We start from the raw sequence: 27500 nt of genomic DNA on the forward strand, positions 1-27500 counted from the left end.
TCTCTCTCTCATGTAAAGGTTGACTCATCAAAAGTCTGCAGCAGGAAATGCTCATTACAGCGTTACGGGATAGCTGAACGTGTCCCAGCGAGCGAGACTGACACGCTGCTAATAGATATTTGACTCCTGGTACAGATCATCATCATGAATAAGAATGTCGCACAGAGTTTTAAAAATCGCCATGTTTCAACGTTTGTGAAGCAGAGCTCACAGTCGCTTTTACAAGCAGCCACAAACACACTCAGACCATCAGGATGACCAATCAGTCAGGGGCTCAGGGTGCGGGTGTCAGGGTGTCATCATGTTAGCTTTAGATTGAAGGTAAGAACGCTGCACAGTCTGACTTTGTCATGTTGAGAGTCCCTGTGCACGAGACTCAGAGAGGTGTGGCCTGAAGGCTTCAGCTGCTTTAAGCAGACAGTGCTCTGGGTCTCCCCGGGGGTGTTCCTCCCACACACTCCTGCAGAAGGAGAGACAGGCGATCTGTCTCTATCCTGTTATCCAGATGCTGCGGCCCCTCTGAGAGATACTGTACTGTGTGCATCGAGAAACGCCTTCATCACAAAGGTAGAAAACCTGAGGGGAAACCCAAGGAGCGTCCTCGCCATAAAGCGTGGAGCGATGGGCGAGGTGGACACCTGGGAGGAAGTGACGGGTACCTGACGAGAGCCGGACATCTGTCAGAGCAAAAAGCTAAGCAGGGTTTAAAGCAGAGCTTCAAATAATGGACGACATGTGATCAGTGTCTTTTATTCTCTGACTCAAACTTCACCACATGAAACGCTTATTTTAGAGATTTATTTACCCGAGTAAGACGCCGAGTGCATACGTGGTGTCTTTAGTTTTTTTTTTTCAATGCATCTTTTTTTCCTCCTCAGTGGATCATCACACACCGAAGACGAGACAGGACGACTTGACTTTACTTCTTTGAAAAGAACATCAACATAACAGAGTGAAGAGATTCTGACTGCAGCGTGGACAAAGGAATTCATTAAAGCAACATGTAGCAAACTCTGTTTGTGCATTTTGGCGCCCACCAAAGGTCTCTAAGTGTAACTGCATCATCCCAGTCAAAACTAGTTTGAGTGCATTAGTTCCTGTTTGTCCTTAAAGGCCGAGCTGAGCGAGATCTCCTGAGACATCACTGACAGGCTCGTAGAAGATTAAAGTACAGAAAGAAACTGTCTCTTTAAGGACCCTGAGGACGCTCGTTAAAGAGGAGCTGTGTGATCCTGATCGCTGCCCTGTCACGCACGCACGCACGCACACCATGTTTAATGTCGACGTTACCTTGGCCTTGACGAGCCTCTTGGCAGTCTTGATCTTGGCCTCGCAGAAAGCCCCTCGGTACTTGGCACTCACATCCGTCCCCACGGTCAGGTAGGGTGGCTCCTCCAGAGTCTGAGAGGAGAAAAAATACACAACAAGGAGCCGGTGAATTCAAAGCATGAATTCATACATGTAGTCTAAACACACAGCCACACCGACAGGACACACAGAGGAGGGTCCCATAGACCCACCAGGCTCTGTCATTCATCCCTGGAAAACACACACCATCTGCTCTGGGGATTGGAAAACAAAAAGGCTGCTTCACTCCCGCTCTGATGACTACGAGAAGCTAGCAGGAACACGCTGCTCCATCCTGTGACATCACTGGATGGTTATCAACACGTGGGGCGGCAGTAGCTCAGTCTGTAGGGACTCAGTCTGGGTCATGGGTTGGGAACCGGAGGGTCGCCGGTTCAAGTCCCGGTGTGGACCAAGCATGGAAGTTGGTCTGGGAGCTGGAGAGGTGCCAGATCACCTCCTGAGCACTGCTGAGGTGCCCTTGAGCAAGGCACCAAACCCCCTCCCCACCATCAGCTCAGGAGCGCCCGCTGTGGGCTGTTCCGTCACTCTGACATCTCTCCATTAGTGCATGTCCATAGGATCCTGTTTGTGTGCACGTGTGTGTTCATGACTACAGAGTGTAAAAACTGAAATTTCCCCTTGCGGGGATCAATAAAATAAATCTTCTTTTTAAATTTTATTTTCAGAGTCTGTGTGTGGACCAGGGCAGACGTGGTTTATATTGTATTAATAACCTCTGGAACTCACTCCCTGCACACATTCAACACTGCACCGACCCTCCTACTTTTTAATCACTGATCAAAACTCACCTCTTTAAACAAGATTTTAATGTATGATTGTGATGTGTTTCCTGTTTTCTGTAGTTTTACCTTCATTGTTCTTATCTTTATGATTTGTGAGTAATGTTTCAATGTCTGTCCTTACTGTGCTGTTCTTTCTGTTTTTAACTATTGTACAGTGTCTTTGAGTTTTTGAAAAGCGCTTATAAATAAAATGTATTACAATTATTATTATTAACCTAGCTGTAGCATCTTCAGGAAACACCTTTCAAGAATCCGATCAGGACGAGTGTATTTTTTTTAAAATGGTGCCTTCAAACCTCCTGAAATCTTTATGAGCTGCATGTGACATAATCTTAATAACTGAACCCCAGTGAACCTGCTACATTATATTTCCTGTTCTCCATTATGTTCTGAGATTCTCTTCAACGACACATAGCATTGATAGAAAGACAAATATTCTCATCATAGAGTCCTATGGAGGACTCTGCTGCTTCACCAACACTTCCACGTCATTCTGTTTATGTCCAGCTCCAGTGGAAACAGAGTTTTTATTGAGATATTTTCAGATGTGATCACTGCTCATGAGCACGTGTCCGAGCCTTTAAACAGCAGGAAACATGAACAGCATTACTTCTTCTTTAAGTCTCATTATCAAACAGATCTGTGCGTCTTCTTGACTTTAATAGAGTTCTCTTCTTTCAGACGGCTGGACGACAGATTGTTTTCAAGTTTTAAAACAGCTCCAGTGGTTTAGAGTCTGCTTTTGACCTTTGACCCTTTAACGGTTTGCAGATCAGCATTCTTCCTTTAACCAATCGAGGCGTTACGTAAGAAATGCTGGTCTGAATCAGACTCTTTGTTTGTGCTTACACATTTGACTGTGTGTGCAGCCGCTGTAAAACATGACCCACTGGCCGAGTGTTAGCACGTGATGAAACACTGACATGAAGAGAGTGAACTAGAGAGCAGAACACATCACTTCTTTTTAATCTGTAGATGTTTGTTCTACTTTGTGACAAAGGTGTGTGTCAGATATAGACACACACACCCCCCTCCCCCTCCCCCTCCCTGTATATTACACCACAAACAACACACCATCAAGCTTAAATTAAACCCAACTTTACAATCAGAGTTTTCCTGAGGTTGCTCAGTGCATCTCTAACTTCAGACACATGAAATGTGAGGATGTTTCTCTGAGGTGTTTCTTTTATTCTGTTTGTCCCCTCTCGTCCTCACGTCTTCATATGAATGTGAAATGAGGAGACAAATTGACAAACGGACAAACAGCCTCCTCTGTGTGAGGAAGTAGGGCAGGTCTGCTCTCCTCCTGTCTCTGGGAGTCTGACAGATGGGATTCAGGGCCAGAGTCCAGTGCACTTCAGCCTCCCCACCTCTCAGATAAACAGCTCATTAGTCCTCTGAGACGTCTCCAGGTTTACATGTGGCAGGAGTCCTTTCCACGGGCTCAGCAGCACTTTATTCACAAACACAGATCCTCCATCATACTCATACATGTCTCTGTAAGCCTGCTCCTTTCTGCTCTTCTTAGAGGAAGCATCACTGAGTCACAGAGCAGCTGAATTATCGTGACAGCTGTGGCAGCCAAACTTCTCTAACTTAACAAGGCAGGGGAGATTTCACACAAAAGAGTCCAGATCCACTTTGTGACGCTCACACGCCAACACAAACAGAAGACGGCTTGTTGTTTCCAGGCAGAACGCCCCGCCTCCCTGCTCTCAGATACAACTAGGAAAGAAAATTCCTCTCTTGGATTAGATTGCCATTTAGCCTTCAGCTGTCTGGAGAAAATACTGACTCCTTTTTTCATCGCTGCTGCCAGCACTGAGCAACAGACAATGTTCCCCCGCCTCAGAGGTTCAACCAATCAAGATGAGTAAGCTCAAGAGAGGCAGCGTTCCTGCGCCTTCAGGAGGTGTAACATCCTCTCACTAACTTAAAATAAAAACACAACACCAGGCAGATCCAAGACTCTGTCAGAAGCCGAGCAGAGCCAGATTCATCACGAGCCTCGAGCTCCACTTCAGCATGTTAAAGACAATGTGGAGGTAAGAGTGGAGCTTCAATCAGGAGCGTCTCTCTGCTCAGCTCACAGCTCTGATGTGGAAACACTCTGCACGCCGCGTGATGAATTACACACACACTAATGTAACACACCTGTTGGTTTCATGTAAAAGAGACAAACACTTCAGCTCTGCTCAGCTTTAAGTCACATGTGAGAAAACAGGAACAATGTTGCAGTAGTTTCAGCACCCCAGCTATGTGGTGCCTCTAAAGTGAGTCCTCACAGCACGCTACACAAGCTTTTACCCTGACCCTCGTTTTTTATTTTCCTCTCTGTTCCTCACGTAGACGCACGAGGAAAGAGGAAGCTCGTTTTACAAAATGGAGATGACGGTGCATTCATAATATCCACACAGGGGGTTAAAAAGAGGAGCTTTGACTTGTGTCAACACCGGAGAAAACGTTGTTCGGCTCACCGTCGTCATGGTAACAGCTCCAGAGCGTCTCCACACATATTGGATGAAGCGTGGAGTCGCTGACGGGCACCACAGTGATTTAACCCCGTCAGAGTCGTAATTACAAAATGTATTTACAGAGCTTTTATTTTGAAGGCACACAGTAGAAGTGTTTTCCTGATCACTGGAAAGTTTGTCTCTTATAAATACAGCGGCGCAGTTACCGCCAACTCTCAGCAGACGCTCATGTTTTCACTCTTACTGTGCGATGCTGTTAGCGCCCCCTGTTGGTGAGTTAGACTCTTTTCAGTGAGGCTGATTTACAGAGAGGGGGGGACATCTCTCCCCAAATGACATCATGATGGTTTATCTAAAACAAACAGCAAGGGAAGGGGAAGTCTTTAACCCTTTGTGTTTGTGATCCTGACAGGGTCTTTGTGACTCGTTAGCAGACGTTTAGCAGGAGCAGAATCCTTCTGTGAATCAGACGCTGAGCGTATTATGAGGAGCGTATTTCTGCGACAGACTGACCAATGACATCGCAGTATTTGTAAGGATGGTCTGCTCGGATATCAACATGCAAACATAACATGAGAAGAATTTTGATTTAGTCATGATAAAAGGCTTTGGAGCACTCAAAAACAAACCACAGAGGTGATGGAGCCTCAGCAGCATCATCGAGGAGCTCTGAGTTCTCTGATTATATAAAAAATGTTTTCTGTGTCTGAGCTGCTCAGGAACAAATACTGCAGCTTCATTTAGTTAGAGCTCTGAAATCATTACAGCTTTACTCAAACAAAACACAGCGGCGACAGAATGAGATCGGTTCCTGCTCAATAAAGACTCTCAGGTCATGAAACATTGAACAGCGAGCTCCACAGAGCGCCGTCTGAAACAAAGCATTTCTTGGACAGAGTGACTGTAGCCTCTTTATTCTACTACTGAGAGAGGAGTAGAATAAACTGCTCATTTAAAAACTCAACGCCTGGGTTGTGGGATGATTTATGTAATCTGTTGACTGTAACTCTCTACAGTGTGCGGCATCGCTTTATTTCATCAGGGAGGGGATCATGAATCCCTGCTGGATGTTTCTGAGAGGCTGCACCGTCAACGCACATCGCTAACATCGCCTTCTCTGCTCGATCTGAAGACTTACATTCATAAACATGACTCAGTTCAGAAATAAAAGTCGCCAGTTAGAATCATGTCGTCCCCCGTCTGTCCCTGCAGGGGGCGCTGCAGTCCCATTGATGGCGGTCTCCATGCTGGAAATGCTGTCTCAGTCTAACTTTCAGTCAACCTAACGACAGGCTGAGAGCTGGAGCTGAGGTGGGTTTTAAACCTCCTGACAAACCGTTACACCGCGCCCACCTGTCAATCAGGTCAGCTACACGCCTTATTGTGAATAACTCTTATCCTTCATCAAATCAAAACTGATGAGTCATCAAAACATTCACCCCCCGTACAGTGTGTGTCTATCCAGACATGAGCTAATCACACCTATTTGGTTTTTTGAACCAGGCTGTAAACATGTTCATCTCTGCTGTAAAAACAGGCTTTTTAGAATGGGTGTGTATGTGACTTCCTGTGCTTCTGCAGCCAGCCTCTAGTGGACACTCCAGGAACTGCAGGATTCATTTTTGAACACTTGAGGTTGCAGCTTGTTATTGTTTTGTGTTTGCAGGGATTCATTTCTTTAAGATGAAGTTTGTCAGCTATCGTTGATGGTTATTGTAGTTCATTAACTGCGTTCGTGGCTCAGATCTTTATTTCCTGATACATCAGAGAATCTCACTCTGCAGGACAGTTTCCCTGGACTGATTCCAAGTCTTACAAACCCAAACACATTATGACAGACAATGTCATAAGCAGGGAAGTGTAGCGAACGCTTTACTTACTGAAGTATTCCCCCGTCATGCTTCTGAACACTGCTGTGCGTTTTACTCTGCTGCTGGGTCAGACAATCAAAGAGGCCCCTCGTAGGGCTGCTGGTCTCTATCACTGTTTGATTATTTGGTAACGTGTTGTCTTTTACCTCCTGAATGGCTCACACACTCAGTGGGGGGAGGGGGACAGCTCTCTCTATTTTGAAATAAGACTGCAGTACCCATTTTAACCACTAGGAGTCAGAGTTACTGATGCTCCTTTAAGCACCTGTTAACTTTCGGTTTCCCGTCATCACTCTGATTGTTTCTGTTTCATCATCTGTTCAGTCTCTGGAGATCTGATGACATCACCATGTTTGTGTTTGCAGCGCGACATTTTCAGTTTCTGTTTTATCCAAACATTCCTCTCGTTCTTCATCTCAAAGAGTCTTAAGGTCGTCACTGCTGCTACTAGGCGATTATAAGCCACCATGTATTTTTATTGGTACGTATTGAAATGTGTTTTGATCCCCGTCCTTCAGTTTATGCACACCTGTCGAACCAGGTGAGGAAGGTGACATTAGGGGTGCAATTTAATTTCCGTTCATTAAATAATAATCGGTTACAAATTTTTTTAAATTAATGATCCTTTTGTAGTCCACATTTTTGGAACTGTTTCTTGTTGCATTGTGGGTTCTAGGATAGGCCTAATTCAAAACAGAAAAAAAGAAGCACACTCAAACAGAAATAAAACTTCAGGTGCACAAGAGCAAAAAGAAAATAGATGACAAACAAAGTGCTGATAAAGGCTCTGTGCTGAAACGCGTCCGTTGTTGATCCGTACACTGCTACCCTGACAACAATATCCCTTTAATTAACCCCCTATGAATTCACAATGAACAAAAAGTCCAAAACAAACGAAATATGCAAAATGATCTATGAAAGTTCAGTTCAAATTGTCTTTTTAGTCCACAGAAAAAGAAGGACTTTCACTTCACCCTGCTAAACCAAAGACGTTTGATCATCCAGGACAGAGCAGCATAACACAATGTTTTCCTATATTTTGGAATTTTAGATGATTATTTTAAAATCTTTTAATAACTACAAAACAGAACAACCTTATAGGGAGAGAGAGCTCATAGCGGACGAACGAGCGAGTTTGAGCAAGTGTGTCATTACGCACAGAGGAGAAAGATGAAACAGTTCACCTGTTCTATTGTAACTTCATTAACCAGAGTAAAGTGTGCTCTACACTGCAGACTGGAGTCTTTGTTAACACAATGTTGCTGTCATAACAGCTTCAACGTGCGATGAGTGCATTGATGTCTGCACGTCCGCTCGCCACACTCACTGCACTAATTATAATAAAGTGTTAAAACGCTCAGAAGATACGTCTGTGTGAAGTTTTATTTGAGGTTAAATTTCATATTTGAACGTTAATACAAAGGCCTATTACTAACAACTATTAAAATCCCGAAGATTCAAATTAATCAATAGGTACAGTCGGCATCGCGGCATAGTTGGGGGCGGGGCCTCCCGTGGTGGAAAAGAATCACCCAAAAAAAAGAACTACAAAACGATTACTCGAGTACTCGCTTTAACAATGGGAAGAGTAATCAATTACAGAAAATTTTGCATTTCTGCACCCCTAGTTGACATGACAGATATTCTTCTTCTTCACACATTATTCTGGATTAAAAACAAACAGCCTTCTTTAAATTCCTTTCAGACTGTACACAGCGTCAATAGTACTGACCCATAATGCCGTGCTGTAGTGAACAGGCTTTTAGGTCAAACAAAGGGACAAGCAAGAGGCACGCAGGAAAGAATTAAGCCCCCCCCCCCCCGGCTCACACGCACAATAATCCTGCTGTGAATCACATCTTTGTCCAGAGCAGAGTCACCACAGTGACCAGTGCTCCAGCAGGATCTGCCTCGGGAGAGTCCGAGCAGCTTTGAACTAGAAACCAAGAGAGCAGCCGTAAGACCTGAACCCAGGACAGGCCTAAACCCTCTTCAGGTGCAGAACTTTACCTTCTGACTTTAACTCTGTTTGACTTCAGGTTTAATAATCCCATCCCATCACAATCCCAATAACCCAGCCCTGACCCATCCCACTCACTTTCTAAGTATTATTACTTCACCTTCTCCAGTCCCAGCGTGTCTCTGCGGCCCAGAGTACCCGAGTCTCTGTTGTGTTTGACGATGAAGTCACATGTTTTACAAACAGTGTGGGCGGCAGTAGCTCAGTCTGTATCGACTTGGGTTGGGAACCGGAGGGTCGCCGGTTCAAGTCCCGGTGTGGACCAAGCATGGAAGTTGGTCTGGTAGCTGGAGAGGTGCCAGATCACCTTCTGAGCACTGCCGAGGTGCCCTTGAGCAAGGCACCAAACCCCCTCCCCACCATCAGCTCAGGAGCGCCCACTGTGGGCACTCTGACATCTCTCCATTAGTGCATGTCCATATGATCCTGTTTGTGTGCATGTCTGTATATACTTCAGCCTGTGTGTGTTGCATGAATACAGAGTCTAAAAACTGAAATTCAATAAAGTAAATCTTCTTAAACAGCGTGATCTCATGAACTTTGTTAGTTTGTCCGCCCCCCTTTAGATCTCTGTCAGGGGACAGACGGATCATTGTTTCCCACCTCAGCTCTACCTGCTTCTCTCTATACACTGCTGTTGGATTTATGTGAAGGCTGCAGCGTGAGCAGGACGTCCTGCACGTTTGACCAGCACACAGACACCACAGCCTCTATTCATTGTGTGTGCATCTTAAACTGATCTGTTGTTCTCATGATTCCTGCCCCGTCCTAATCCTGTGATTATAAATCAAATCCATTACCGTCCCACGGGAAGCCTGTGACCTGCGGGACTCCCCAAAGTGTCTCCCTCTGTCTGATGCAAACCTCCTAAATCAGCTGTAGCAGATCCTTAGCATTCAGGCCTCAGAGGGACTTTCAGTCCATTTGTTCTTTTAGAGAAAATGCTGACTCCAGCACTTGTATGAAACCTGTTTCAGAGGTAATCAGACAGAAGAATGTCCCTGCCTGCTCACGTACACAGAAATCAGTTCACATTACACCTGCAGTAATGCAGAATGCTTTTCATATAAAGATCCCAGCAGGCAGGGACACCTTCAATCACAGTTTCATGCTGCAGCACACCTCCTGCTTTAGCATGTCCCATACTACCTCAGCTCAACATGCTGTTAACTCTTCTGAATGCAGGAAGAACTCCACATGAACAGCCCGGGAACAGCTCCGATCAAAACGCTGTCTTTGACACCATGAAGAAACTTTGGAGGCAGAGACATTCAGAGGAGGGATCTCTAAGTTGGAGGACTGACGAGAGAACGATCAACAATTAAACCACAGAAGAACTGCTGAGTAAAGAGTCCATCAGTATTAACTCATCCATTCTGACCCCAGCTGATATGGCAGGGAAAGACATGCGGGACTTGAACCACAGGTCGGACCCAAACCTCTGCTCAGATAGTCTATGATTATTGTTTCATATTTGTTTTTAACAAACAAAGAACGCAGACAAACTCCTGAACGCTGTCCAAACTGAACAATAAGTGGGCAATGTTTCCCAAAATGTTGTCAACCCGTTTGTGCTGCTCTCTTTTTTTTTTTTTTTTTTTTACTGGTGGGAGATCTGAAGTCATTTGAAATCTTTGGTTCTTTACAAACCTCTAAATCATTAACTGGACTTTTATCCTTTGAAACCGTTTGTTATCAAGAAGTATAGAAAGTTTGGACCACCTCCGTTAGTCCACCTGTTAGAGATGGCGTCATGTTTCTGGTGTAACGTCCAGCACGCCGCGTTAATCGATGCGTGTGTGCTGCTGATAAGGAGAAGCTGCAGCCACAGTGACATCACACGGAGTGAACGTAATGAAAGTGTGTCCTTGTTGCAGACTAATTTACAGTCGAGGCATTTAGCAGATGCTCCGTTAACACAGAGCAGTAAAAGAAGTGAGCACTGCTCAAGCATCAATAGAGCCAGATGACTCAGAGCAGGATGTAAAAACTACAACTAATGCTCCATTAAAGCATCGCTCCTGTCAGCTGTTATCAAGTGTGAGCACAGAAATCATCCAGCTGGAGACACTAATGACTACAAAAAGGCCCGAGCCCCAACAGCATGCTAACACCTGAGCTTTAGAGGTACCATGCTAACGCCTGAGCTTTAGAGGTACCATGCTAACGCCTGAGCTTTAGAGGTACCATGCTAACGCCTGAGCTTTAGAGGTACCATGCTAACACCTGAGCTTTAGAGGTACCATGCTAACGCCTGAGCTTCAGAGGTACCATGCTAACGCCTGAGCTTTAGAGGTACCATGCTAACGCCTGAGCTTTAGAGGTACCATGCTAACGCCTGAGCTTCAGAGGTACCATGCTAACGCCTGAGCTTTAGAGGTACCATGCTAACGCCTGAGCTTTAGAGGTACCATGCTAACGCCTGAGCTTTAGAGGTACCATGCTAACACCTGAGCTTTAGAGGTACCATGCTAACGCCTGAGCTTCAGAGGTACCATGCTAACGCCTGAGCTTTAGAGGTACCATGCTAACGCCTGAGCTTTAGAGGTACCATGCTAACGCCTGAGCTTTAGAGGTACCATGCTAACGCCTGAGCTTTAGAGGTACCATGCTAACGCCTGAGCTTTAGAGGTACCATGCTAACGCCTGAGCTTCAGAGGTACCATGCTAACACCTGAGCTTTAGAGGTACCATGCTAACGCCTGAGCTTTAGAGGTACCATGCTAACGCCTGAGCTTTAGAGGTACCATGCTAACGCCTGAGCTTCAGAGGTACCATGCTAACGCCTGAGCTTCAGAGGTACCATGCTAACGCCTGAGCTTCAGAGGTACCATGCTAACGCCTGAGCTTCAGCGGTACCATGCTAACGCCTGAGCTTCAGAGGTACCATGCTAACGCCTGAGCTTTAGAGGTACCATGCTAACGCCTGAGCTTTAGAGGTACCATGCTAACGCCTGAGCTTCAGAGGTACCATGCTAACGCCTGAGCTTCAGAGGTACCATGCTAACGCCTGAGCTTCAGAGGTACCATGCTAACGCCTGAGCTTCAGAGGTACCATGCTAACGCCTGAGCTTCAGCGGTACCATGCTAACGCCTGAGCTTCAGAGGTACCATGCTAACGCCTGAGCTTCAGCGGTACCATGCTAACGCCTGAGCTTTAGAGGTACCATGCTAACGCCTGAGCTTCAGCGGTACCATGCTAACGCCTGAGCTTCAGAGGTACCATGCTAACGCCTGAGCTTTAGAGGTACCATGCTAACGCCTGAGCTTTAGAGGTACCATGCTAACGCCTGAGCTTCAGAGGTACCATGCTAACGCCTGAGCTTCAGCGGTACCATGCTAACGCCTGAGCTTCAGAGGTACCATGCTAACGCCTGAGCTTCAGAGGTACCATGCTAACGCCTGAGCTTTAGAGGTACCATGCTAACGCCTGAGCTTTAGAGGTACCATGCTAACGCCTGAGCTTTAGAGGTACCATGCTAACGCCTGAGCTTCAGCGGTACCATGCTAACGCCTGAGCTTTAGAGGTACCATGCTAACGCCTGAGCTTCAGCGGTACCATGCTAACGCCTGAGCTTCAGAGGTACCATGCTAACGCCTGAGCTTCAGCGGTACCATGCTAACGCCTGAGCTTTAGAGGTACCATGCTAACGCCTGAGCTTCAGAGGTACCATGCTAACGCCTGAGCTTCAGCGGTACCATGCTAACGCCTGAGCTTCAGAGGTACCATGCTAACGCCTGAGCTTCAGAGGTACCATGCTAACGCCTGAGCTTTAGAGGTACCATGCTAACGCCTGAGCTTTAGAGGTACCATGCTAACGCCTGAGCTTCAGAGGTACCATGCTAACGCCTGAGCTTCAGAGGTACCATGCTAACGCCTGAGCTTTAGAGGTACCATGCTAACACCTGAGCTTTAGAGGTACCATGCTAACGCCTGAGCTTCAGAGGTACCATGCTAACGCCTGAGCTTTAGAGGTACCATGCTAACACCTGAGCTTCAGAGGTACCATGCTAACGCCTGAGCTTCAGAGGTACCATGCTAACGCCTGAGCTTCAGCGGTACCATGCTAACGCCTGAGCTTTAGAGGTACCATGCTAACGCCTGAGCTTCAGAGGTACCATGCCAACGCCTGAGCTTCAGAGGTACCATGCTAACGCCTGAGCTTCAGAGGTACCATGCTAACGCCTGAGCTTCAGAGGTACCATGCTAACGCCTGAGCTTTAGAGGTACCATGCTAACGCCTGAGCTTCAGAGGTACCATGCTAACGCCTGAGCTTCAGAGGTACCATGCTAACGCCTGAGCTTCAGAGGTACCATGCTAACGCCTGAGCTTCAGAGGTACCATGCTAACGCCTGAGCTTTAGAGGTACCATGCTAACGCCTGAGCTTCAGCGGTACCATGCCAACGCCTGAGCTTTAGAGGTACCATGCTAACGCCTGAGCTTCAGAGGTACCATGCTAACGCCTGAGCTTTAGAGGTTAGCATGCTAACACGTCTCACGTCACCACATGACTTCATGTGACAAAAGCGATCCTTTAAATAACCACAAATCACAGCGCAGTTCACGCCAGCTTTACCAGCAGGACCAGTTCCTGCAGGAAACTGAAACTGGTCTGAACTGGAGACAGACTGAATGTAGCCTCGGGTCCACTTCATAGATTCATTCAGACTTTCTCTGCAACTTTCAGATGTTCAGACCAAAACAAACTCTCTCTTAGGACACGCCTCCTTCCTCCTTCCTCCCTCAGCCCCCCCCCCTTTCCTGTTTCACCAGCAGATGTCTGTGAGACGACGAGAGCGGCAGAGAAGTGCTGATGAACAACTGAAGAGACGATGTGCATCTCAAAGTGGATTTATTTATCGGCCTGAAGTCAAACTGAAGCTTTAAAGAAAATCTGGAATCCTGGAAACGCTGAGAAGAATCCATCCTTCAGTGAATTACTCACTTCACAATAAAAGTCTAGTTTTTCATTGTTTTCCCATCACGTGTGATACCACAGTGAGCAAGTTTCTGGATGTTATATTCAAAAGAGTGATTCTAAATAACACGTTTAGACTCAACAGCCTGCAGACATTAAAGTGGAAATATGATCCATTCAAAGTATCAGAAAGAGAACAAAGCTTTCATCAAACAATGACAGCTGTGACTTTACAAATCCAACATCCCCCGCCCCCCCATGTCTGAATGTTTGGTACATTTCACCGCCCGTTTATTCTCTTATTCCTGAATGATCATGCAGCGTGGAGCGTTCAGGTTCTCTATGAAATCCACATCCATCACTCATCACCCAGCCAGGCTCCTTCACTGCGTGTAATTCAATAATATAACTCAACAAAGCAGAACATCTAAATCACAGAGCACACTTTGTGTTTGCAGCTGGAGCTTTTTGGAAACTCATTATCATGCTCATCAAATAAATGGATTACTCTGGCCCACGTCCAGGCAACCGGTCTCACCGTGTTTGAACAGGAGCAAAAATGACATTTAGTAAAAGTTCACACTCGCCTTATTCATGAGAGCAGAAAGGTGAAGCCATGCATATAAAGTATTGATATTACATTTAACATTTGAGGTGTGATTTGCACGGTTACGGCAGGTTTACACGGGAGTTAAAGGAAGGAGTAATATTGATCTAAAGGAGTTTCCCCTGAGCCATTCATAAACACATGCATGAGGAGAAATGAACAGACGTACCTTCATCTCTCTATGAGTCCTCCAGGTGACCAGTGGGATGAAGCAGAGGCTGAAAAACAGAAGGTTAAAGAGGCAGTTAGGCATCACAGGCACAGCCAGCCTGCCACAACAACACACTGTTATGATGACATCACTGCTTCTGCTACACGGCTGGATGCAATCACAGAGCTGGGCGTTATATGTACACGCTTTACACTCACACACACACACACACACACACACACATGCGCACACACACACACACACACACACACACACACACACACACACACACACACACACACACACACACACACACACACACACACACACACACACACACACACACACACACACACACACACACACACACACACACACACACACACACACACACACACACACACACACACACACACACACACACACTGTGGATTCTCATTAGCGGCTGTAATTGATTTAAGAGAGGTTCATTTGCCTGAATAATCCAAAGTAATGCAAGAGGCTAATGGTTGGTGTGCTCCAGCTTTCAGAGGCACATTCCCAAAAATATCTGTGTTGCAAAGTAAACCGTGGCAGGCTGCTGATCACTCTCATTGCAGAGCCCTTAAAGCCGTTTATGTAATGCCCAGTGTACAGTCAGCGAGCAGGCAGAGCTGGTTTAAGTCTGCAGGAAGGGGCGAGAACACGCACACTGAACCGGTCTGTGGACAAAAGAGAAGCTGTGCACAAATGCACGGATAATGAAGTGGATCCAGATACAGTAAAGGGTGCACGGAGTGTCGGGCAGCGTGGTGTGCCTGCTGTCTGCACCGCACTGACTCAAACAACGCTACAGCAGAGGATGACGCCATTTCTCTAACTAGCTGACAGTCGGCTCAAAAGGAGAACATTATAGCGCAGAAACACAGAAATGCGGGGAGGGTAGTCTCGATTCAGCTGAAATAAATCCCCGTTTTCTCTGGAAGACTGTGTCTTTGTTAGAACAGAAACAAACTGCACCATAGTGTGCTCTCTCGCTTCCTCCCCTTGTCTGCAGAGAGAGCACTCGACAGCGAAAATAGAGCCGGAATAACACTGCTTACATGCAGCCACAGAAGTGGACGTTTGAAAGATTGTCGTTGCGTAATAAGAGCTGAACAAAGTCAGACTGAGCTCCGTTAAAGTCACTTTCTCTCTTCACAAAATGTTCTCTCTCTCTATGTGTGTGTGTGTGTGTGTCGCCTGCTCTGGCTTTCCGCTGACTATTCAATGCTCCTCACAAAGACACAAGTCGACCAAACGGTTCGCAACAAGGTCAAGATCGAGTTGGACTTGTAACGCAGCGACATCAACAACAACGACAACATTTTGATTGTTCTTACGGAAGCCAAGGTCGCAGCCCTCATCTGGGGCTCGTAAAGGATCGCGGGGGGGGGTACAATGTCATCCGCCCCAGACGATCTCTCTGTGAGTGAGTGTCTGACCACCACACACACACACACACACACACAAGTTCACCTCGTATCAGATCACCATAACTGATCAAACAGACGAGTTGTTTCTTTTTCATACAATGAAGCTCATCAGGAGCAAACACAGGACACAGAGTCGAGCTGGTGTGCAATGCATCCTTACAGAGGATTGCATGCACCTCTCGGAGCAGTTTTAAATCCATATAAGTCTTATTTTAGTGATCACAAAGTGTCTGAAGTTTACACTTGATGAACTTTTAGTGTCACTGCTCTATAGACTCGTTTCTATAAGTCTGTGTACATACAGGCTGATTTCACACTGCAAGCCTCAATGCTCAATTCTGATGTCTTTCTTTTTTGCCTGGCTGTTCACATTAGTGTTTCAATGTGGATCAGACTCCTGTGGGACTCCAAGGAGAGAAACATCACATCCAGTGTGACCTGTGCTGTTCATAATGTCACATGAAAAATAATATTCAGGTGACTTTTACCTGCAGTGTGAATGCACTCTGAAGTGTGTGAAGAGGAACTTTAAGGGTGGCAGCATAGACTGTGTCTGCCATATTTTTGCATTGTCCTGCGAGGTGCATGCAATCCTCAGCATAACACGGGGGGGGGGGGGGGGGGGGGGCTAGAAAAATAAGCCCAAATGAGTAAGAAACGCTGATCGGAAATACAAAGCAGAAGCCTGACGGTGCAGGTTCTCAGGGTTTAGCAGACACAGGTTGTCAGGGTTTAGCAGACACAGGTTGTCAGGGTTTAGCAGACACAGGTTCTCAGGGTTTAGCAGACACAGGTTCTCAGGGTTTAGCAGACACAGGTTCTCGGGGTTTAGCAGACACAGGTTCTCGGGGTTTAGCAGACACAGGTTCTCAGGGTTTAGCAGACACAGGTTCTCAGGGTTTAGCAGACACAGGTTCTCAGGGTTTAGCAGACACAGGTTCTCGGGGTTTAGCAGACACAGGTTCTCGGGGTTTAGCAGACACAGGTTCTCGGGGTTTAGCAGACACAGGTTCTCAGGGTTTAGCAGACACAGGTTCTCAGGGTTTAGCAGACACAGGTTCTCAGGGTTTAGCAGACACAGGTTCTCAGGGTTTAGCAGACACAGGTTCTCAGGGTTTAGCAGACACAGGTTCTCAGGGTTTAGCAGACACAGGTTGTCAGGGTTTAGCAGACACAGGTTGTCAGGGTTTAGCAGACACAGGTTGTCAGGGTTTAGCAGACACAGGTTCTCAGGGTTTAGCAGACACAGGTTCTCAGGGTTTAGCAGACACAGGTTCTCAGGGTTTAGCAGACACAGGTTGTCAGGGTTTAGCAGACACAGGTTGTCAGGGTTTAGCAGACACAGGTTGTCAGGGTTTAGCAGACACAGGTTGTCAGGGTTTAGCAGACACAGGTTCTCGGGGTTTAGCAGACACAGGTTCTCAGGGTTTAGCAGACACAGGTTCTCAGGGTTTAGCAGACACAGGTTCTCAGGGTTTAGCAGACACAGGTTCTCAGGGTTTAGCAGACACAGGTTCTCAGGGTTTAGCAGACACAGGTTGTCAGGGTTTAGCAGACACAGGTTCTCAGGGTTTAGCAGACACAGGTTCTCGGGGTTTAGCAGACACAGGTTCTCGGGGTTTAGCAGACACAGGTTCTCGGGGTTTAGCAGACACAGGTTCTCGGGGTTTAGCAGACACAGGTTCTCAGGGTTTAGCAGACACAGGTTCTCAGGGTTTAGCAGACACAGGTTCTCGGGGTTTAGCAGACACAGGTTCTCGGGGTTTAGCAGACACAGGTTGTCAGGGTTTAGCAGACACAGGTTGTCAGGGTTTAGCAGACACAGGTTGTCAGGGTTTAGCAGACACAGGTTCTCAGGGTTTAGCAGACACAGGTTGTCAGGGTTTAGCAGACACAGGTTGTCAGGGTTTAGCAGACACAGGTTGTCAGGGTTTAGCAGACACAGGTTGTCAGGGTTTAGCAGACACAGGTTGTCAGGGTTTAGCAGACACAGGTTGTCAGGGTTTAGCAGACACAGGTTGTCAGGGTTTAGCAGACACAGGTTGTCAGGGTTTAGCAGACACAGGTTCTCAGGGTTTAGCAGACACAGGTTCTCAGGGTTTAGCAGACACAGGTTCTCAGGGTTTAGCAGACATCCTGCAGACATCACGGTCGTAAACAGGTCATCGATTGTTTCCTGAACATTCACTTTATGACGGACCGACCATGAAACCAGAGGATTCCTCTGTTTGTCCGGCTGCAGGCTTCAAACTACTCCGTCTTTCACTGCTACATCATACCTGCCATGTTGATCTGACTCTCTGCTCGTTCATTCATCACCTAAACCTCATTTAACACGATATCCAGCTTTACTTAACAAGTTAGCTAACGTCAAGGTTGCCTTGGTAGCAGCGGAGAGGCAAGCTAGTGACAAATGTTCAAAATAGCGATGTCTACACCGAACAAAAGCAGGCTTACCTGTGCTGTCAAGTTGAGAAACAGTCCTGTTCTTCGACGGAAGTGTTTTAGTAATCCATAGGAGCATTTATGTAAGAAATCCGACAGATTTTAACGTCGTCGGATGCGGACGGGTAAAAGTCGTTTTCGCAGAGTAGCTCGTCTAGCTTAGCTCTTTCTGTGATCCTTTCCCCGCCTCTTTGGAATGATTGACAGGTGATATGAGCCCGCCTCCGCTGAAACTACGCTCGTTCATTGGACGCCAACGTGAAACGAAACGCCTCAGCAGGAGATGATTGGCGGATCTGGGAGGAAAATATCCATGGTAAGGTGTACAAAGAGACCCCGCATTTACGTGGTGTGGGGATAATTGTGGAAAAATAAGGATCCGTTAGTGAAAAGGCTTTAACTATGTCTGATGGCGAAACAACAACTCAACTAGTGAGATTAAATGTCTGCACTCAAATACCAAACGGGGTCTAAACTGTTCCAGAAGTACAATTTAACAACCACAGTGACGTTCACGACTTCCTAACTCGACAAACTGAATCATCCGAGGAGCACACAAACGCAGCATGAGCACACAGGGTGGATCTCGCGCAGCAAGGAGAAAATAGCTTAAAACTACAAACCCCATGTTCCCCATGTTCTTAACTCTGAGAACAGTTTGTTTAATATTGACGTCGTTAAAAGTATCGTAAAGATTTAATCGACCAATGAGGCAAGGTTACTATAACCCACCGAGCGCGAGGCACCCATGTTACATCCACCACCTGCTCTGCGCATGCGCGGAAGCGACCCCGAAGCGTATAAATGTAGCTCATCAGCGCGAGCTCGACCCGAACAGTGAGAACGCTCGGCTAGCTGTGCTAACCTAGCATAGCATGTGGTGAAGTCGACACTGACACACGGAGTCAAAAATGATAATTTAAGTGGAGATTAGAAAGTAGTGTCGTGTGCCTTATTGAACCAGAGCTGGAGAAGAAGCTTTTATCTGGAAAATAAATGAAATAAATGATCTACGAGGGGAGACCGGCGCGTTGGTGTTAGCGTGGCAACGCAGGCTAACTAGCATTGTGGCTAACCGGAAATCAGACCAACAAGCCAAGGTGGGTGGAGCTAAAAACTCCGAAAGGGACTTGTTTGTTTATTTATTTATATATATAAGGAATACAAATGGTTATGAGTGAGTATGAGGTTGTTTTTCAGCCATTTTGATATATAACACAATAACATGTTATTATAAAGAAGCTAACAGCTGTTTATAAAACCTAACACACATTCTGATCAAGTTCAGCTTCCAGAGGAATCAAAGAACACAAATGTTCACATTAAGACCTGGTCATGTGATCAGTGAGTCACAGCTCATCATCACACTGAGGGAACATTCATCTGAACCTGAGGGCTGTGACACCGTGATGGTCTGAACCTGAGGGCTGTGACACTGTGATGGTCTGAACCTGAGGGCTGTGACACTGTGATGGTCTGAACCTGAGGGCTGTGTCACTGTGATGGTCTGAACCTGAGGGCTGTGACACTGTGATGGTCTGAACCTGAGGGCTGTGACACCGTGATGGTCTGAACCTGAGGGCTGTGACACTGTGATGGTCTGAACCTGAGGGCTGTGACACCGTGATGGTCTGAACCTGAGGGCTGTGACACTGTGATGGTCTGAACCTGAGGGCTGTGACACTGTGATGGTCTGAACCTGAGGGCTGTGACACTGTGATGGTCTGAACCTGAGGGCTGTGACACCGTGATGGTCTGAACCTGAGGGCTGTGACACTGTGATGGTCTGAACCTGAGGGCTGTGACACCATGATGGTCTGAACCTGAGGGCTGTGACACTGTGATGGTCTGAACCTGAGGGCTGTGACACTGTGATGGTCTGAACCTGAGGGCTGTGACACTGTGATGGTCTGAACCTGAGGGCTGTGACACTGTGATGGTCTGAACCTGAGGGCTGTGACACTGATGGTCTGAACCTGAGGGCTGTGACACTGTGATGGTCTGAACCTGAGGGCTGTGACACTGTGATGGTCTGAACCTGAGGGCTGTGACACTGTGATGGTCTGAACCTGAGGGCTGTGACACTGTGATGGTCTGAAGCTGAGGGCTGTGACACTGTGATGGTCTGAACCTGAGGGCTGTGACACCGTGATGGTCTGAATCTGAGGGCTGTGACACTGTGATGGTCTGAACCTGAGGGCTGTGACACTGTGATGGTCTGAACCTGAGGGCTGTGACACTGTGATGGTCTGAACCTGAGGGCTGTGACACCGTGATGGTCTGAACCTGAGGGCTGTGACACTGTGATGGTCTGAACCTGAGGGCTGTGACACTGTGACACCATGATGGTCTGAACCTGAGGGCTGTGACACCATGATGGTCTGAACCTGAGGGCTGTGACACTGTGATGGTCTGAACCTGAGGGCTGTGACACTGTGATGGTCTGAACCTGAGGGCTGTGACACTGTGACACCGTGACACCATGATGGTCTGAACCTGAGGGCTGTGACACTGTGATGGTCTGAACCTGAGGGCTGTGACACTGGGATGGTCTGAACCTGAGGGCTGTGACACTGTGATGGTCTGAACCTGAGGGCTGTGACACTGTGATGGTCTGAACCTGAGGGCTGTGACACCGTGATGGTCTGAACCTGAGGGCTGTGACACCGTGATGGTCTGAACCTGAGGGCTGTGACACTGTGATGGTCTGAACCTGAGGGCTGTGACACTGTGACACTGTGATGGTCTGAACGTGAGGGCTGTGACACTGTGATGGTCTGAACCTGAGGGCTGTGACACTGTGATGGTCTGAACCTGAGGGCTGTGACACTGTGATGGTCTGAACCTGAGGGCTGTGACACTGTGATGGTCTGAACCTGAGGGCTGTGACACTGTGATGGTCTGAACCTGAGGGCTGTGACACTGTGACACTGTGATGGTCTGAACCTGAGGGCTGTGACACTGTGATGGTCTGAACCTGAGGGCTGTGACACCGTGATGGTCTGAACCTGAGGGCTGTGACACCGTGATGGTCTGAACCTGAGGGCTGTGACACTGTGATGGTCTGAACCTGAGGGCTGTGACACTGTGATGGTCTGAACCTGAGGGCTGTGACACTGATGGTCTGAACCTGAGGGCTGTGACACTGTGATGGTCTGAACCTGAGGGCTGTGACACTGTGATGGTCTGAACCTGAGGGCTGTGACACTGTGATGGTCTGAACCTGAGGGCTGTGACACCGTGATGGTCTGAACCTGAGGGCTGTGACACTGTGATGGTCTGAACCTGAGGGCTGTGACACCGTGATGGTCTGAACCTGAGGGCTGTGACACCGTGATGGTCTGAACCTGAGGGCTGTGACACCGTGATGGTTTGAACCTGAGGGCTGTGACACTGTGATGGTCTGAACCTGAGGGCTGTGACACTGTGATGGTCTGAACCTGAGGGCTGTGACACTGTGATGGTCTGAACCTGAGGGCTGTGACACCGTGATGGTCTGAACCTGAGGGCTGTGACACTGTGATGGTCTGAACCTGAGGGCTGTGACACTGTGATGGTCTGAACCTGAGGGCTGTGACACTGTGATGGTCTGAACCTGAGGGCTGTGACACTGTGATGGTCTGAACCTGAGGGCTGTGACACCGTGATGGTCTGAACCTGAGGGCTGTGACACTGTGATGGTCTGAACCTGAGGGCTGTGACACCGTGATGGTCTGAACCTGAGGGCTGTGACACCGTGATGGTCTGAACCTGAGGGCTGTGACACTGTGATGGTCTGAACCTGAGGGCTGTGACACTGTGATGGTCTGAACCTGAGGGCTGTGACACCGTGATGGTCTGAACCTGAGGGCTGTGACACCGTGATGGTCTGAACCTGAGGGCTGTGACACCATGATGGTCTGAACCTGAGGGCTGTGACACTGTGATGGTCTGAACCTGAGGGCTGTGACACTGTGATGGTCTGAACCTGAGGGCTGTGACACTGTGATGGTCTGAACCTGAGGGCTGTGACACTGTGATGGTCTGAACCTGAGGGCTGTGACACTGTGATGGTCTGAACCTGAGGGCTGTGACACTGATGGTCTGAACCTGAGGGCTGTGACACTGTGATGGTCTGAACCTGAGGGCTGTGACACTGTGATGGTCTGAACCTGAGGGCTGTGACACTGTGATGGTCTGAACCTGAGGGCTGTGACACTGTGATGGTCTGAAGCTGAGGGCTGTGACACTGTGATGGTCTGAACCTGAGGGCTGTGACACCGTGATGGTCTGAATCTGAGGGCTGTGACACTGTGATGGTCTGAACCTGAGGGCTGTGACACTGTGATGGTCTGAACCTGAGGGCTGTGACACTGTGATGGTCTGAACCTGAGGGCTGTGACACCGTGATGGTCTGAACCTGAGGGCTGTGACACTGTGATGGTCTGAACCTGAGGGCTGTGACACTGTGACACCATGATGGTCTGAACCTGAGGGCTGTGACACCATGATGGTCTGAACCTGAGGGCTGTGACACTGTGATGGTCTGAACCTGAGGGCTGTGACACTGTGATGGTCTGAACCTGAGGGCTGTGACACTGTGACACCGTGACACCATGATGGTCTGAACCTGAGGGCTGTGACACTGTGATGGTCTGAACCTGAGGGCTGTGACACTGGGATGGTCTGAACCTGAGGGCTGTGACACTGTGATGGTCTGAACCTGAGGGCTGTGACACTGTGATGGTCTGAACCTGAGGGCTGTGACACCGTGATGGTCTGAACCTGAGGGCTGTGACACCGTGATGGTCTGAACCTGAGGGCTGTGACACTGTGATGGTCTGAACCTGAGGGCTGTGACACTGTGACACTGTGATGGTCTGAACGTGAGGGCTGTGACACTGTGATGGTCTGAACCTGAGGGCTGTGACACTGTGATGGTCTGAACCTGAGGGCTGTGACACTGTGATGGTCTGAACCTGAGGGCTGTGACACTGTGATGGTCTGAACCTGAGGGCTGTGACACTGTGATGGTCTGAACCTGAGGGCTGTGACACTGTGACACTGTGATGGTCTGAACCTGAGGGCTGTGACACTGTGATGGTCTGAACCTGAGGGCTGTGACACCGTGATGGTCTGAACCTGAGGGCTGTGACACCGTGATGGTCTGAACCTGAGGGCTGTGACACCGTGATGGTCTGAACCTGAGGGCTGTGACACTGTGATGGTCTGAACCTGAGGGCTGTGACACTGATGGTCTGAACCTGAGGGCTGTGACACTGTGATGGTCTGAACCTGAGGGCTGTGACACTGTGATGGTCTGAACCTGAGGGCTGTGACACCGTGATGGTCTGAACCTGAGGGCTGTGACACTGTGATGGTCTGAACCTGAGGGCTGTGACACCGTGATGGTCTGAACCTGAGGGCTGTGACACCGTGATGGTCTGAACCTGAGGGCTGTGACACCGTGATGGTTTGAACCTGAGGGCTGTGACACTGTGATGGTCTGAACCTGAGGGCTGTGACACTGTGATGGTCTGAACCTGAGTGCTGTGACACTGTGATGGTCTGAACCTGAGGGCTGTGACACTGTGATGGTCTGAACCTGAGGGCTGTGACACCGTGATGGTCTGAACCTGAGGGCTGTGACACTGTGACACTGATGGTCTGAACCTGAGGGGCTGTGACACTGTGATGGTCTGAACCTGAGGGCTGTGACACTGTGATGGTCTGAACCTGAGGGCTGTGACACTGTGATGGTCTGAACCTGAGGGCTGTAACACTGTGACACTGATGGTCTGAACCTGAGGGCTGTGACACTGTGATGGTCTGAACCTGAGGGCTGTGACACTGTGATGGTCTGAACCTGAGGGCTGTGACACTGTGACACTGATGGTCTGAACCTGAGGGTTGTGACACTGTGACACTGTGATGGTCTGAACCTGAGGGCTGTGACACTGTGATGGTCTGAACCTGAGGGCTGTGACACCGTGATGGTCTGAACCTGAGGGCTGTGACACCGTGATGGTCTGAACCTGAGGGCTGTGACACCGTGATGGTCTGAACCTGAGGGCTGTGACACCGTGATGGTCTGAACCTGAGGGCTGTGACACTGTGATGGTCTGAACCTGAGGGCTGTGACACTGTGATGGTCTGAACCTGAGGGCTGTGACACTGTGACACTGATGGTCTGAACCTGAGGGGCTGTGACACTGTGATGGTCTGAACCTGAGGGCTGTGACACTGTGACACTGATGGTCTGAACCTGAGGGGCTGTGACACTGTGATGGTCTGAACCTGAGGGCTGTGACACTGTGATGGTCTGAACCTGAGGGCTGTGACACTGTGACACTGATGGTCTGAACCTGAGGGGCTGTGACACTGTGATGGTCTGAACCTGAGGGCTGTGACACTGTGATGGTCTGAACCTGAGGGCTGTGACACTGTGATGGTCTGAACCTGAGGGCTGTGACACTGTGATGGTCTGAACCTGAGGGCTGTGACACTGTGACACTGATGGTCTGAACCTGAGGGGCTGTGACACTGTGATGGTCTGAACCTGAGGGCTGTGACACTGTGATGGTCTGAACCTGAGGGCTGTGACACTGTGACACTGATGGTCTGAACCTGAGGGCTGTGACACTGATGGTCTGAACCTGAGGGCTGTGACACTGTGACACTGTGATGGTCTGAACCTGAGGGCTGTGACACTGTGATGGTCTGAACCTGAGGGCTGTGACACTGTGATGGTCTGAACCTGAGGGCTGTGACACTGTGACACTGATGGTCTGAATCTGAGGGTTGTGACACTGTGACACTGTGATGGTCTGAACCTGAGGGCTGTGACACCGTGATGGTCTGAACCTGAGGGCTGTGACACTGTGATGGTCTGAACCTGAGGGCTGTGACACCGTGATGGTCTGAACCTGAGGGCTGTGACACCGTGATGGTCTGAACCTGAGGGCTGTGACACTGTGATGGTCTGAACCTGAGGGCTGTGACACTGTGATGGTCTGAACCTGAGGGCTGTGACACTGTGATGGTCTGAACCTGAGGGCTGTGACACTGATGGTCTGAACCTGAGGGGCTGTGACACTGTGATGGTCTGAACCTGAGGGCTGTGACACTGTGACACTGATGGTCTGAACCTGAGGGGCTGTGACACTGTGATGGTCTGAACCTGAGGGCTGTGACACTGTGATGGTCTGAACCTGAGGGCTGTGACACTGTGATGGTCTGAACCTTAGGGCTGTGACACTGTGACACCATGATGGTCTGAACCTGAGGGCTGTGACACTGTGATGGTCTGAACCTGAGGGCTGTGACACTGTGATGGTCTGAACCTGAGGGCTGTGACACCGTGATGGTCTGAACCTGAGGGCTGTGACACTGTGATGGTCTGAACCTGAGGGCTGTGACACTGTGACACTGATGGTCTGAACCTGAGGGGCTGTGACACTGTGATGGTCTGAACCTGAGGGCTGTGACACTGTGATGGTCTGAACCTGAGGGCTGTGACACTGTGATGGTCTGAACCTGAGGGCTGTGACACTGTGATGGTCTGAACCTGAGGGCTGTGACACTGTGATGGTCTGAACCTGAGGGCTGTGACACTGTGACACTGTGACACCATGATGGTCTGAACCTGAGGGCTGTGACACTGTGATGGTCTGAACCTGAGGGCTGTGACACTGTGACACTGTGACACTGTGATGGTCTGAACCTGAGGGCTGTGACACTGTGACACTGTGATGGTCTGAACCTGAGGGCTGTGACACTGTGATGGTCTGAACCTGAGGGCTGTAACACTGTGATGGTCTGAACCTGAGGGCTGTGACACTGTGACACTGTGATGGTCTGAACCTGAGGGCTGTGACACCATGATGGTCTGATAGTCTGACAGAGTTCTGTGTTATTCCCCCTCATGTTCCCTACTCAACAAACCTGTCAGATAGGAGCCATCTTTAATCAGGACTAGAGGGACAACTGACCTGCTGCAGGAAACGACTGCTACACCAGTTCAGACAAACTTCTGAGATCTCCTCTCTAATGATGTAATGGAGCAGCTTCTCAGTAGCTGGGTGCCTCCATATTGTTTTTAAGCAAATATAGAAAAGAAAAAAATTCTGCACACTGTTGGGCATCAGTAATTTATCAAAAGTAAATCACAACGTTTCAGTCCATCGGAACTTTTGTCAAGTGTACATTTGACTTGTGTACTAACCCTTAACACTGAAACACACCATTACAGAATCAATATGATAGGTCAAAGACGTAATGACGGCTGAGCCTAGTTACTGCTCTTTGTGAATGATGTGACCTCTGTCCTCCGTTCTGTCACAGATTTGTGACGAGGTGAAGTAATGGACGCTGACTCGAAAGCTACCCCCGAGCGAATTCTGCTCGAACCATACAAGTACCTGTTGCAACTTCCAGGTGAGTTTTATTTCATTTTCATGTCAGTGATGTTCAACAGGTGAAAACAAGCAGCTGTAAGAGGAACTGATGATGATCACACTGAGCTGTTCAGAAACATACTGTAAACAATCACAGACTGTCAGGTACAGACTCATCATTAAAGGAGCAGTATGTACCTCTGCCCCCTAGTGTTTAAAATGGGTACTGCAGTCTAAATTCTAAACATCATAGAGAGCTGTCCCCCCCCCTCCTCTCTAGAGTGGATGCTCTCACAGGTCACCATGTGGTGGACTCTGAAGCTTCAGTGTTTATCCAGCTCTGCATGGGTCTGTAAACCTTTCTGTGTTCTAACCTCTCTCCATTTTTCAAAAGCATCTCCAATATTGATCCTAGTTTGAGCACGTTTCTGCTCGTGGAGCTTATTAGAAACATGCAGAGGCTTTTTAGGTCGGGTACAATCACTTCTATCTGAACCACTTCTCTTGACCGCTTCCATCGCTGCAACACCTGTTGACCTGATAACTGCTCTCATATCTGACAAACCGAGGGGCGTCCACCTGTATGGTAGTGGGGGGGTTTTACAGGTTGGATTTTGTGTTTAAAAGATAAAAACTTTACTGTGATTGTAAAGGAACGGCTTGTTAAAGGTGGTTTAGAAATCTCTAATGATGTGATATAAGAATAATTTGATCGTCGATTGTTTTAAGAGCTGTGGTGTCATTAAAGCAACCTCTGACCTCAACGTGTTCACACGTCGTGCTGACTATTTAAAGTGTCTTTTCTCTTTCAGGGAAGCAGGTGAGGACGAAACTATCCCAAGCTTTTAACCACTGGCTCAATGTTCCAGAGGACAAACTGCAGGTAAAGCTTCTTCTTAATGAGAGGACTTTAGAGCAGCGTGTTGTTGCAGACCTGTTCAGACAGGTGGCGTGATGCTGTGCTCATTTAGAAACGTTGTTTTTAATGAATCGGCTGTGGAGCGTCCCAACAATGTCTAAAATAAGATC

At 48.3% G+C, this 27500-nt stretch overlaps 2 protein-coding genes across 2 annotated transcripts in view; one reads left to right on the forward strand and one right to left on the reverse strand.

Annotated features, from left to right (window-relative positions):
- The window catches only part of arid4b (AT-rich interaction domain 4B), a 38270-nt gene extending 19849 nt beyond the window's left edge, over nucleotides 1–18421 (reverse strand). The window contains 3 exon segments of the mRNA XM_065959797.1: nucleotides 1116–1401; nucleotides 14216–14264; nucleotides 18109–18421. Coding sequence (XP_065815869.1) covers nucleotides 1116–1401; nucleotides 14216–14221 — 292 coding nt within the window. The 5' untranslated portion in view covers nucleotides 14222–14264; nucleotides 18109–18421.
- Nucleotides 18422–18478: 57 nt separating this feature from the next.
- The window catches only part of ggps1 (geranylgeranyl diphosphate synthase 1), a 17718-nt gene continuing 8696 nt past the window's right edge, over nucleotides 18479–27500 (forward strand). The window contains 3 exon segments of the mRNA XM_065959209.1: nucleotides 18479–19196; nucleotides 26419–26511; nucleotides 27284–27354. Coding sequence (XP_065815281.1) covers nucleotides 26439–26511; nucleotides 27284–27354 — 144 coding nt within the window. The 5' untranslated portion in view covers nucleotides 18479–19196; nucleotides 26419–26438.

Source organism: Labrus bergylta, chromosome 10, assembly GCF_963930695.1.
Source record: "Labrus bergylta chromosome 10, fLabBer1.1, whole genome shotgun sequence".
In the NCBI taxonomy this organism is placed as follows: Eukaryota; Metazoa; Chordata; class Actinopteri; order Labriformes; family Labridae; genus Labrus; species Labrus bergylta.